Below are 12,811 nucleotides of genomic sequence, written 5' to 3' on the forward strand. Positions count from 1 at the left end.
TTTACTGCAGTGAAATATCAAGTGTTATGTTCACTGCAGTGAAATATCATCTGTTATATTCACTGCAATGAAAATGTCACATTTCTCAACTTCAGAAAACTCAGTCTTTCTCCCTGAAGTATATAATAAAGCCTGTTACGCATCAATCAGTCTCATTAAGTTCAGATCTTATACACTGATATGATACCTGATAGTTACTTTAATCTATTTTTTATTTTTGTGAAAAACAAATTGTTCCATGAAAGATGGAACAGTCAGGCAAGTGTTGCAGTAGTGTAGTATATGTGATGAACAAAATGTTGGCCGTGATCGTCATATCCCTGTAGCTGTACTGTACTACTGTCAATGTTTCCGCAGTCTGGTCACCACATAGCGTTAGCGGAGTCTCGGACTACCTCCATCTCTACAGGGGACAGTGAGCTGGATCCAGAAGTTCGACAGGAGATCTCAGAGTGGCGCAGTCACCACGATAGGTATGTAATCTTACCCATAGTTGCAACAATATCTGCAGATCTCCAGATAAGCTGCGTATCTGTGTAAAATACGCATCAGAAATGCAGAAATACGCAGTAAAATAAAATCCAAGCGTATCAAATACGCAACGAACATTACAGATACGCAACAAAAATAAAACTTGCGCGTATCATCAAAATATTGTGAAGTAACCCTGCGTATTCGATTAGCAAATCAGCAACTTATTTTGAAATTATGAACGGGCATTCCGTCAACCTTGCCAAACTCCATGATGACAGTTACATCATGATCATTTGCCATCACACTTTCTTGTGGAAGTATCATGGTATTTTTTAGTCCTATAAAGCTCTCGAACCCACACGACACCAGTTTGCAGGGCCTAGATGAATAGTGTTTTTAAATATTTAACTCAAATACCCACATGTGTAAAAACTAGTGGGTAACAGAAATTTGAATACCCAGATAGAATTACTGATACCCAATGATTTTAAAATGCATGGGTAAAATACCAACAAGGAGCTGGAGCTCTGATATCTGTTATTTAGTTTCCAAAAATTCACACCAAGCATTTTCATTTTTATTTCATACTGCGGTACACTTGACATTAGACAGCATCATGTGCACAAGTGTTTTAATAATGGGAGGTATGTAAGGGGATTTGAGGAACTTGAGTCCACATATTAATTTCAAGAGGGGGATGAACCTATCCCACTGTGTGGCATACAATGTTTGATAAACTTCCGAACCCATTCGCCACCATTAGTTCATCTTGGAAGCAACGTCACCAGCTCCATCTCTCTTATCACTGACTTAACACAGAATTTGTCACCCCCATGAACCTGAAATCAATACCCAATCACAATACTTCTGAAGACGAGACTGGTATAGTAACAGAATTCAAATGGCTGCCTCATCCAGACAAGCCCTCAGTGTATTAAACGAATCATAGACTGTAATAAATACATGTAAGTGTTTAGCTGGAACAGATGTCTTCCTGAGTACTAACACGAGGCAGGGAGGCCCTTATCCTACAAAACATTCTATTTGCAAGCAAAACACGAAGTAGAGTACTGATATTGTATTTTGCGTATTTATATCACAAAAGAGCAGTGTAATATGATTACTCTCCGTGCCATATCATTCAAGCTGGCCACCAAATGAGGCTAATGTGGCAGATGAGTCCAGTGTGTACTGTAAACCAGACTGCCTCCCTGGTCTAGTGGTAGAGTGTCCGCCCGGGGATCGGAAGGTCCGGATCATACCAAAAGACGTTAGAAGATGGTACTTGTTGCTACCCTGTCTGGCGCTCGGCATTAAGGGGCTAAAACAAGGACTGGTCGGCACGGAGTCAGTATACTGTGTCTGAGTGGGGTATTCATGTTAAACTGCGGCATGGTATCTCAGTGAGCTAGCGCTATAAATTGGATTAGTCCGGACTAGTACAAGCAGCCACACACACTTGTACATGCACGTCGCTATATAAGTGCAATAATCTTGGACGCAACGTTAAACCCAATTTCACCTCACCACCCGTACTGTAAACCAGGAAAGTTTTGCGAGCAGGAAAGTACTGCGAAAACTGCAAGTGACATACTCGCAATAATCTTATGACACAGTTAATTTTGCAGACCAACAACAAACAAAAGACGTAAGGAGTCCTATTTCTATCACTCACTTCCACACACTGTCAAACCAGCCAGTACATGATTCAACAAATAATCCCTCATCTCCTGTTTTCCTAATCACACATGGTCACTCAGTGTCCATACTCTAATTAGTCACTAATCACTAATCAGTTCACAGTGAATCACTGGTTATTGATGAAATGACTTTGTTCCAAATAAACCTCTGTTCTTGCAGCAGTGAATGGGGACCTGGTTGGATGATATGTAATGTGAGTGAAAGCCTTCCAGTGTCTAAAAGGCAGCTTGGGTTGTATCCTCCCCAGGGAGCTGAGAATAACTTTTGGGTGCACACTGATCCATGAGTCAGGGTTGTAACTTGTCACATCATGAGCATGCATCAGAGAATTCATATGCTACGATATAAACATTCTATTATTATTATCATTATTATCATTATTGTTGTTATTATTATCACGGGTGGTCGGGTAGCCTAGTAGTTAAAGTGTTTGCTCGTCACACTGAAGGCCTGGGTTTGATTCCCCACATGGGTACATGGTGTGATGCCAATTTGTGGTTCCCCTCACTCACTCACTCACTAATATTAGCACAAATTCAGAATGTGTTATTGTGTTGCAACAGACGTATGGCAGAGCTGGAGAAGGAGAGAGCTCCCCAGGTTCTCGTGGTGGACCACATGGAGCCAACAGATGGGCTCTCGGACAGCTCATTCACTGACAGTGATGAGGACGACACTGCAGATGGAGATTTCGGGACACATATTGGAAGTGAGGACAGTGTAGTGTACTCGCAACATAAGTTTCGAGCTCCTAATTTGGGGCTGAAGCATGATGAGTCATTTGAAGCGGAAGAAGAGGAGGAAGTTGTTATGAGGTCACATCGGAGGTCCCCCAGCCCTAGTCTCAGGTTAAAGTCACGACGAAGCCAAAGTCCAGTACCAGCTGCCCTTATGACAAACGGCAGACAACTGCCTACTCCACCCCTGTCAGGCAAGCTGGCAGCAAGGTTAGTTGTTTGAGATTTATCCACAGTAGGTATTTTCGTGTGTAAAATATGCATTTGAATAAAATATGCACCCTTCATGCTTGAGTACAGGTTTCGGTACAAGTGGTGTTGTTTTTCAAAAAGTATCGCCTTTGATATCTTCACAAGTTTTTGTCATTAAATGTCCTAAGGAAGAGAATTTATGGATGTCAACTTCTTTTTTATGAGGAACACAATGTTTCGGAGAATATGCTTACTCCTTCATTCTCCTTCATAATAAAGAAGCTGACATCCTTAAATTCTATTCCTTTTGTGTATCACTTCTAAGTGCCTTTCAAAAACTTTATTAAATTTCCTGTGCTATTTGTTACAGGAAGAGTGAGATGAATGTAGTGACGACAGCCACTGGGTTACCTCCCCCTGTCATACGAACAATGTCCAACCCTGGTGGAAGTCCGTCACCCCCGACCTCGGGGGGTAGTGTAGCGCGGCCAGGAATCCCCCACCCCCGCATACGGCGCCAGCTCCCCGAGGTTCCCAGTCTACCCTCAAGGCCACCAGTACCAAAGTCCTAGCAGGAACTAAACTAACCTACAGACAGACAATCCCAGGAGGTGTGTGATCCTAGATAAAAGTGTGCAGTGACTCGAGGATTTGCACTTCATCAGGCGTTGCTGGTGTAATTGCCTCTGCCTCAGACGAGTGTTCAAAACTCGGGCAAAATATCAATAGTGGTGAGGCAAAGTGAGATGAAAAAGAGTGTCAGTACTGCTGAAGGTTCTCAGTTCAACTTCGTAGTGGGTTGTCCTTTGAACACTGCTGAGATATATGTGCAGTGATGAGAGTGATGATGTGATGGGACATCTGTTGGGGGAGGATGACCAGCTTCAATAATTACATCCAACTGTGATACTAACAGACAGTGATAAACATGGGACTCGACCTGAATGTTCACATCCATCCAGAGCATCATGTTTCTGAACTTTCAGAGTAATGTGTCTACCTTATTTACAGCCTGTGTTGTTATTGGAGTACTCCAGTACAGTGAAACCCTTTTAATCCAATAACTCCAGTACAGTGAAACCCTTTTAATCCAATCTGGAACAAATCTGATAAAAACATTGTGGGTATGGAGTGATGTCCCTTTGTATGTATCTTCCCAACAGTAGCTCTCCGTAAGGTAGTGTCCAGATTAACAGGGTTTGTATTAACAGGGTTTCTCTGTACACATTATTGTGTATGTTACCCTCTGTGTTAATACCCTGACACCAGCAGCTGTGTGTTCAAGTGTTTCTCCAGACCAGTATGTGCAGAACCTTCCCATGTTATCCTTCTGTCCTCCCAGTATTCGTCAATCAAGTCATCCGTGTCTGTCTACCAGCATTATGTTTGTCCTCTTGTCCCAGGCTCATTGTTTTGTTATGTGTCATGACCTAGATTTAACACAGAATATTACTGGCATTTAGAAGTGATTTAGTTTGGCATTAAACAACAAACACACATGGCAATATTCCTGCTATATGACGGCGGTCTGTAAATAATTGAGTCAACCCAGTGATTGACATCATGAGTATCGATCTACACTGTTGGGATACGATGCCATGCATCAACCAAGCAAGCTAGCCTGAACACCCGATCCTGTTAGTTGCCTCTTACGACAAGCGTAGTTGCCACTTTTAACATGCATGTGTTACTGAAACCAATACTAACCCGGATCTTCATTGGTCAGAAGTGATTATGAAGTCATTAGAAAGTGTATTTGATTTTACCTACTGCAAGTTAATGGACACCCCTCAATCAAAACAAAATGAATTTTCAGAGAATAAGGTCTGTGGTAAAATTATTGTCAGGCCAGCCTGTCAGTCAAGGCCAAGCACACTCAGCAGGAATAGCAATCTACTTCCTCCAAGATATGCCTGCGGTTCCTGCCGGAGAAGTGCTGATCGATTTCTTCTACTGTTGGGTGTAATGTATGGGTAACTCAAAGCTTCGTGTGTATACTCCATATGATTCCGGTGGAATTCTGAGGTTAGAAGTAATCTATACTTGTACGAGGCAACTAAACGAATCAGATGGTCACACTTAGTGACTTGTGTGTCATTTACCTCGGGGGCGGTCGGGTAGCCTAGTGGTTAAAGCGTTTGCTTGTCACGCCGAAGACCTGGGTTCGATTCCCGACATGGGTACAATGTGTGAAGCCCATTTCTGGTGTCCCCTGTCGTGATATTGCTGGAATATTGCTAAAAGAGGCGTAAAACCATACTCACTCACTCACCCATTGTACCTCGACAGCATGGGAGGTGACTTATAATATCAATCACTGATTATGACTGGTCTAGAGTTTATTTCCAGACTGCAGTCATTCAGCTAGAATATTGCTGAGTGTGGTGTTAAACTACAGACAGACAGACAAACTCTGATCTGCGAGGTGATTTTGTTTTTGCACTTTCCAGTCCTGCTGTGATACTGTGTTGAACTACAGTTGACCTGGATGTAGCAGCAGTGTTGTATACCCAGGCAATGAGTTGAATGTGTAACTTGAGAGGTGAACAGGATTTTCAAGCCAAATAGGCTTCCAGGGGCTCGTTCCACAAAGCCATCTTAGCGCTAAGACTGATGTAAGTCTTTGTTAAAGTATGGGAGTTACGATCGTCTTAGCGCTACGATCGCTTTGTGGAACGGGGCCCAGGTCATAAAATTCTGATCACAAATAACAGATTGTTTTTTGGTAAATATGTTTCTGTGACCTGAACATCTATCTTGAGATTGGACTTTCACTATGGTAATGCAAAGCACGGACAGGATCAGTTTTGATGTGAGAAGCATGTGATGATATCTTAAACAGGTTGCTTTACAACCCAGCAACAGGCCTATCAGATTCTTTGAGGCAATGTAAGTGTCCTACAGGTGCCATCTGCTTACTCTAGTTAGCACTGAAACTTGTACTGAATGAGCCTCAAAATTTGCTGGATATGATGAGATTATAACTTCCTGATATATTGAAATACCCGGGGTATATCATTGAATATTTCATGTTCAAAACATGAGCACATTATATTTCCGTTTTTCAGGTATTATTTCCTAGTAGTGAATGAAATTGTATATGCATCTTCCCAAGGCAAGGGAGTTAACTGACTCTAAAAGTTCCGTTTCCACCCTTGCCGAACTTTCTGGGCTCGATCGTATCGCCATGCCCCTCTTCTTGACCAATTAGATTCCAACTCTCATATCGCTTGCATTTGCCTCAAACAAAATGGCCACGCACAATCAAGACGATCTGATCGATGATTTAGACATATTTTGTAATAAAATGAGTTTTACCTTGCGAAGTGCATCAAATCGTATGAACACCTTGATTTAAAACATTTAAAGATTTGGAAAATCTGTGTCATTGCCCAGTTGACAGTACAATGTACATATCTTTTGCAAATCCTGTTGTCTACCGAAATCTGCACATTGAAATCAATGTTGTTTACGAAGGGGATGTCGATTTCGTTACGTGAGTTTAATTTCGCTATTCATGGACTCGTTAGTCCAGCCAAAATATAACTCCATAATTGCAGCCTAGTTCGGCAAGGGTGGACTTTTACAGTCAGTTAACACCCTTTCCTCGGGAAGGTGATATATAAGAGATGTATTATTAAATAGCATCAAGATGTTATCTTTCTTTTGAGTACTCTTCTGTATGAACGCAAGATATTTTTCTGCAAGGATGTAAAACAATATAAGAAGTGTTCAATTCACAAACAAACTGTGCATATTTTGAACTACCGTATTCGCCGTAATAAGCGCCCCGCTCTGATAAGCGCCCAAGGCAATATTTACTAATATATTAGCAAGTGAAGAATCCCAATTAGCAACCCTTCCGATTGATCAATGTACACAAGACTTATTCATTCGTGTATAATACGCACTCGTGTGTTATATGCACCCCAAATTATGGGCAATTAAATTCTGGAAAAATATATCTGTCGTATATAAACAGTCAGGCCGTCGGCATTAACCACGAAATTTATCTTTCAACTCTGTTTTTTCAACCAAAATAATACTCTTATAAGGGCCCCGTATTTCTAATTTTGAGAGCGCCCTGGGCGCTTATTACGTCGAATACGGTATGTCCGCTTCATCTGTTTCAGGGAATCATTTCTTCCGTCAAACCAAAACTTGTATCAGATGAAATTCGACTGCTGGAGGATATGGCCAATATGTTTTTTCAAGGAATGGATAGGTCATGTTTTAACAATGTTTTGATCTCTCTCCAGTTTGTATTTTTCATCCTGTCTGACCATTTGCTAAGCAGTAAATATTTCATTTTACAATCTTCTTAAATATCATCAAATATACAAAACAGATATTACAAAATGTGGCGTTTACGGAGAAAAGCAGTTGTCCTTTAGATGCAGTAAAGGTACAAATTATCCTACTGCCTGTTCTCTCATGCCTGTGTTTCAAGGACAACAAAACAAATATGTATGCTCCAGAAAGGATGTTCTGAAGATAAATTCATCCAACCCCACACTATCAGTTTTCACTTACCTCACAATATACTTTCAGTATTGTGCCTTAATCATCATAAACAATTAGCTTCTTTGGCCATGCCAAAACAACGTTGTGTTCAAGTATTTCTCAAACTGCTGTGGTTTTTATTTATTGACGAATGATGTATTTTCTTGTTCAGTATTAAGAAACACAATGTTCAAAGGGTCAACAGCTTTTTTTAAAATCATGACCAGCTAAATTTGTTAGCGTTGTTATATTGTCAGTCTCCATCAGGAGGCGAGAGAGAGGATGGTTTGAATTCATATCAAGACAGTTTCATGTAAATTGTTGATCAATATGTAAGCAGTTGTCTCATATAGGTGTTTTTGTGACATGACTTGTTCGAGATCGGCTGTTACTTAACCGCCATCAATACCAGCTACAATGGTAACTATGCCAAACTTGCCTGGTATGGCTTTCACAACAAATTCTAATTTGGCCAGACCAATTTAATTTACAGATCTCCCAATCAGTATTGAAGTGAAGTGAATGGTTACCAGTAACCCCAAAAGGTTTGTGTATATAGAAATATGGTAAAGACCACAGTTAAAGTACAGCAAACTATGGTTATATTGAACTCAAAGGGACCGCTAATTTTAGTTAGCAATAACTGTAATTTGTTATAAACATATACATACAGCATATATACAACAAATGACCAGGACTAAAAAATAAGTTTGTTATATCGGTCAGTTCGTTATAAGTGTGTTCGTAATAAACGTAGTTTACTGTAATATATTTTGATTTAATTCCATTTATCAGTGATTTTTTTTACATTAAATATTATTTTTAAAAAGTGAATTTGATTTATTTTATTTGCCCTTGCCTTCCACAATGTTTAAGTATTTTTGGTTTAAAAATCTGTGGAACAAGTTATTAATTTGGTCTGGCCCAAATAGTAAGTAGCTCCAGATTCCAGGTAATTAGACGTCTTAGTATGGTTGGACTTGTAAATAGGCAGTAGAATGAGCTTGTTAGTGGACACATTGTCCTGATGTTGGTCATATGTTTGCCAGATCTTCATTTGATGCAGGAACAGGTTGAATATCTTCCAGCATTGTGACTGTTGTGAATAGCTGTAAATTTGCTGATGTGGCATAAAGTGATATTTATTCATTCATTCCAGTCTAGAAGTGGTATCTACTAGGGTGCTTTCTGTGTCAGCACCCTGCCCAGTACAACCCCAAGGTGCTGATTCTCTTTATATTCGCTGCATACCATGCACCCTTTCGTGTGTAATACGGAGAAGGTGCATCTGTTGAGTACAGCATAACTTATGTGAATTCTGTTTTCTTAAGACTCAAGTTCAAGTCCTAATTTCATGAAAGGATATAAACCCAGCTGAGGTCAACATCTGATCCATAATTTTTCATGAACTAATCCCTTGAAACCTTAACAGTAAAATCGGTTTACCGTTCTAATTTGATTCCTAGAACTTGCGAGCAATTTACCGTTCTAATTTGATTCCTAGAACTTGCGAGCAACCCTGTAGGCAATCAGACAAGAATGAGGACACCCAAGTCAGTGTGGTTGTTCTTGGAGTATGCAGCAAACTGTACTCACATAGATAAAGTACAGGGAAAGAACTCAATATTAAGCCAATTTTGCTGGGTCTCTCTGCCTAACCTATTTTCATCAAAAATGGAAAGAACTGTTTTTCCAAATTACTATTTCTTCCACCGACCAACACAAAGATAACTTATTACCTACCTAAGTGTTTTTAGAACCATCTTTTCACAGAGTACTAAATTGCTGTGGTAACCAATTCCGGCATTATTGAGTTTCGACCCCAGTCCTTGACATATCAAATATGCTAAAGGTAACTCCTTTTGTCCTTGAAGTAAAGCTGACAGGTCTCACACTTATGACATGTGATAGCTTTGACAGTAAAATACTGTATTTTTATTTTTTTTAAATAAAAAAAAATCTCTCGACTGACATCTGAACAAATGTGACAAATAAGAAAATAAGTCTTCTTTCTGTACTAATGATTATACTGTGACCACACACTGCAGATAAAAAGAAATATTTACTTACCCTTGTGTGAATATGATCCCCTTCAACCTGTGTTAATCCATATATGTTAACCACTTCTAGTATTAATGGATAAGTACCTGCATCACGTATCTGTGTGAAAATAGCTATTTCATGTCAAATAGACTTGAAGTCATTCTGTCCCCAATAGCCAATATTATGTTTCTGTTATTACACTTGAGAGGAGCATTGATGTGGATGAAACGATGGTAAGGATGGTCAAAGTGTTGATTCACGTGCAGTAGGATTCCAGATGCTTTTAGTGGCATTGGATGTGTTTGGATTGGTCATATGTACTTACTGAATTCCGCTGTGCATTCCAGTACTTGGTTATATGATGATTGTTTCAAGGGTTTTGTTGCTCAAATCTTTATCTATAAAATATTTAAAACTGAATGAATGAAATAAAAATATACTGAAATACTGAATGTCACTTTGTTATAAATGATGGACATCTTCATCTGTTTTGTGTCACGCAGCACTCAGCAATGTTCCAGGTATATGACAGTAGACTGTCAATAATCGAGTCTGAACTAGACAATCTAGTGATTGACATCATGAGAATCAATCTTTGCAATTGGATCATGATGTCATGCACCAACCAAGACAGCAAGCCTGACCACCTGATCCCAGTCACCATTTACAACAAGCATAGTCACCTCTTATGACAAGCATGGGACATCATCCAACAAACAGGTCTGTGATGTCACTGTAGAGGTGGTTTCATGCAAATCCAGACATCATGTCCTATATCTCTGCTGACCGCCTCCGTGGTCTAATGGTAGAGCGTCCACCCGGAGAGCGGAAGGTCCGGGGTTCGATCCCCAGCCGCGTCATACCTAAAGACGTTAAAAGATGGTACTTGTTACCCTGTCTGGCGCTCGGCACTAAGGGGCTAAAACAAGGACTGGTCGGCTCGGAGTCAGTATACTGTGTCTGAGTGCGGTATTCATGTTAAACTGCGGCAGGGTATCTCAGTGGGCTAGCACTATAAATCGGCATCAGTTCGGATTAGTACAAGCAGCCACACACATACACGTGCATGCACGTCGCTATATAAGTGCAATAATCTTGGACGCGACGTTAAACCCCATTTCCCCTCACCTCACCTATATCTCTGCTGCTGCCTTTAGACAGTGTCACAGTACAGATAGTCATGCAACACCAGCCATCATGTCCTATATACCTGTTGTTGCCTTTAGACAGTGTCACTGTACAGATAGTCCAGCAACCCAAGCCATCATGTCCTATATATATCTGTTGTTGCCTTTAGACAGTGTGACTGTACAGATAGTCATGCAACCCCAGCCATCATGTCCTATATCTCTGGTGTTGCCTTCAGACAGTGTCACTGTACAGATAGTCATGCAACCCCAGCCATCATGTCCTATATATCTGTTGTTGCCTTCAGACAGTGTCACTGTACAGATAGTCCGGCAACCCCAGCCATCATGTCCTATATATCTGTTGTTGCCTTCAGACAGTGTCACTGTACAGATTGTCATGCAACCCCAGCCATCATGTCCTATATATCTGTTGTTGCCTTCAGACAGTGTCACTGTACAGATAGTCATGCAACCCCAGCCATCATGTCCTATATATATCTGTTGTTGCCTTCAGACAGTGTCACTGTACAGATAGTCCAGCAACCCCAGCCATCATGTCCTATATATCTGTTGTTGCCTTTAGACAGTGTGACTGTACAGATTGTCATGCAACCCAGCCATCATGTCCTATATATCTGTTGTTGCCTTCAGACAGTGTCACTGTACAGATAGTCATGCAACCCCAGCCATCATGTCCTATATATATCTGTTGTTGCCTTCAGATACTGTCATTTTACAGGTGGTCGCATGCAAATCCAAACATCATGTCCTATATCTCTGGTGTTGCCTTCAGACAGAGTCACTGTACATATAGTACGGCAACTCCGGCTGCCATGGCCAAATCTCTGTTGCCTCTCCTTGACAATAGCCTGGTTCCTCTTCACATCGCCAAGGCGTGGCAGTTTTCAAATGGCCAACTAAATGTGAGATCTGACCTGGTTGGATAGGCATGCACATACAAGACCTGATACATGCAGTCGTGTATGGATGCGTTTTGGAAGAGCCAGTAGTGTTGTCGTGTTTTACATGTTGACGTAATGTGTCCCATGGGAACAGAGAGTCCGAGGCAGTGGCGTCCGAACATCTTTGTTTAGCGGTAACGAGAACTAAGATCTTATTTGAATTAGATTGGGGAGCGCACTCCCGAACCCGTCTGGATCCGTCAGTGACTACATCGATGTTCAGGGACTACAATAATAGCATTGTGTCATGAAGTATACCTTAAGTTCATCCTTCACAATCCAAGGGGGCACGGGTGGCCCAGTCGTCTAAGGCGCCGCGATTCGCTGTGCAGAGTTGCGTCCCTTGGGCACGCCAGAAACCTATGATTGTGGGTTCGAATCCCGATTCGCCCCGATTATGTTTCTAGGTTTGTCAGCACCATACCCTTGCTCGTGGGTTTCACCGAAGTGGTAAACGTCCGATACCTGCATCACTTCGGGCCTTCCTCCCACATTAAGCTGACACGCCGTGATATAACTGGAATACTGTTAAAAGCGGCGTTAAACCCAACTCACTCACTCACTCATAATCCAATGTATAATATCAATATTTTAATCTTTTCATTTCGGTACGTATCCACAGAGACCATAACATACTCTTTTAATACCGTCTCTGATATCCAGTGTAAATTTGATAAATACCATGGACTATTCGCTTCCATAGCTTAGATTTTATTCGTTACTTATTTTGATTCCGATTCGTAAGAAACTGGTCACACGAGTTGTCAGTGTTTCTCTGAACCCCTTCCCCACTTTTTTATTCCATCTTCTGACATTTTGTATGCGTATTGCCTACCATGATAACATGCTGATTTGTTTGGTAAAGTAAAATATCAGTCTCATTAAAATCAGATCTTGGTTCTCGCTATCGGCAGCGAGAACTTAGATATGATTTTAATGAGATTGAGGAAAATATATAATGGTTTCACCTGCAACATTTAAATGCAATAACATACATTACAGCATAAACATAGTAAAATAACCTGATTATACTGGTTTGCTGACAAGTTGTCGATGCAGAACGAGTACA

General features: G+C 40.8%; 1 protein-coding gene across 1 annotated transcript in view; it reads left to right on the top strand.

Annotated features, from left to right (window-relative positions):
* LOC139462323 (leucine-rich repeat- and IQ domain-containing protein 1-like) overlaps nt 1-10,055 on the top strand; it is a 32,309-nt gene extending 22,254 nt beyond the window's left edge. Inside the window, exons 10-12 of the mRNA XM_071243959.1 lie at nt 358-473; nt 2,739-3,122; nt 3,475-10,055. Of these exons, the coding sequence (XP_071100060.1) occupies nt 358-473; nt 2,739-3,122; nt 3,475-3,676 (702 nt within the window). The 3' untranslated portion in view covers nt 3,677-10,055. The remainder of the gene's footprint in view (nt 1-357; nt 474-2,738; nt 3,123-3,474) is intronic.
* Nucleotides 10,056-12,811: the final 2,756 nt, after the last annotated feature.

This window comes from Haliotis cracherodii, unplaced genomic scaffold (assembly GCF_022045235.1).
Source record: "Haliotis cracherodii isolate W230 unplaced genomic scaffold, xgHalCrac1.p SCAF_15, whole genome shotgun sequence".
Classification (NCBI taxonomy): domain Eukaryota; kingdom Metazoa; phylum Mollusca; class Gastropoda; order Lepetellida; family Haliotidae; genus Haliotis; species Haliotis cracherodii.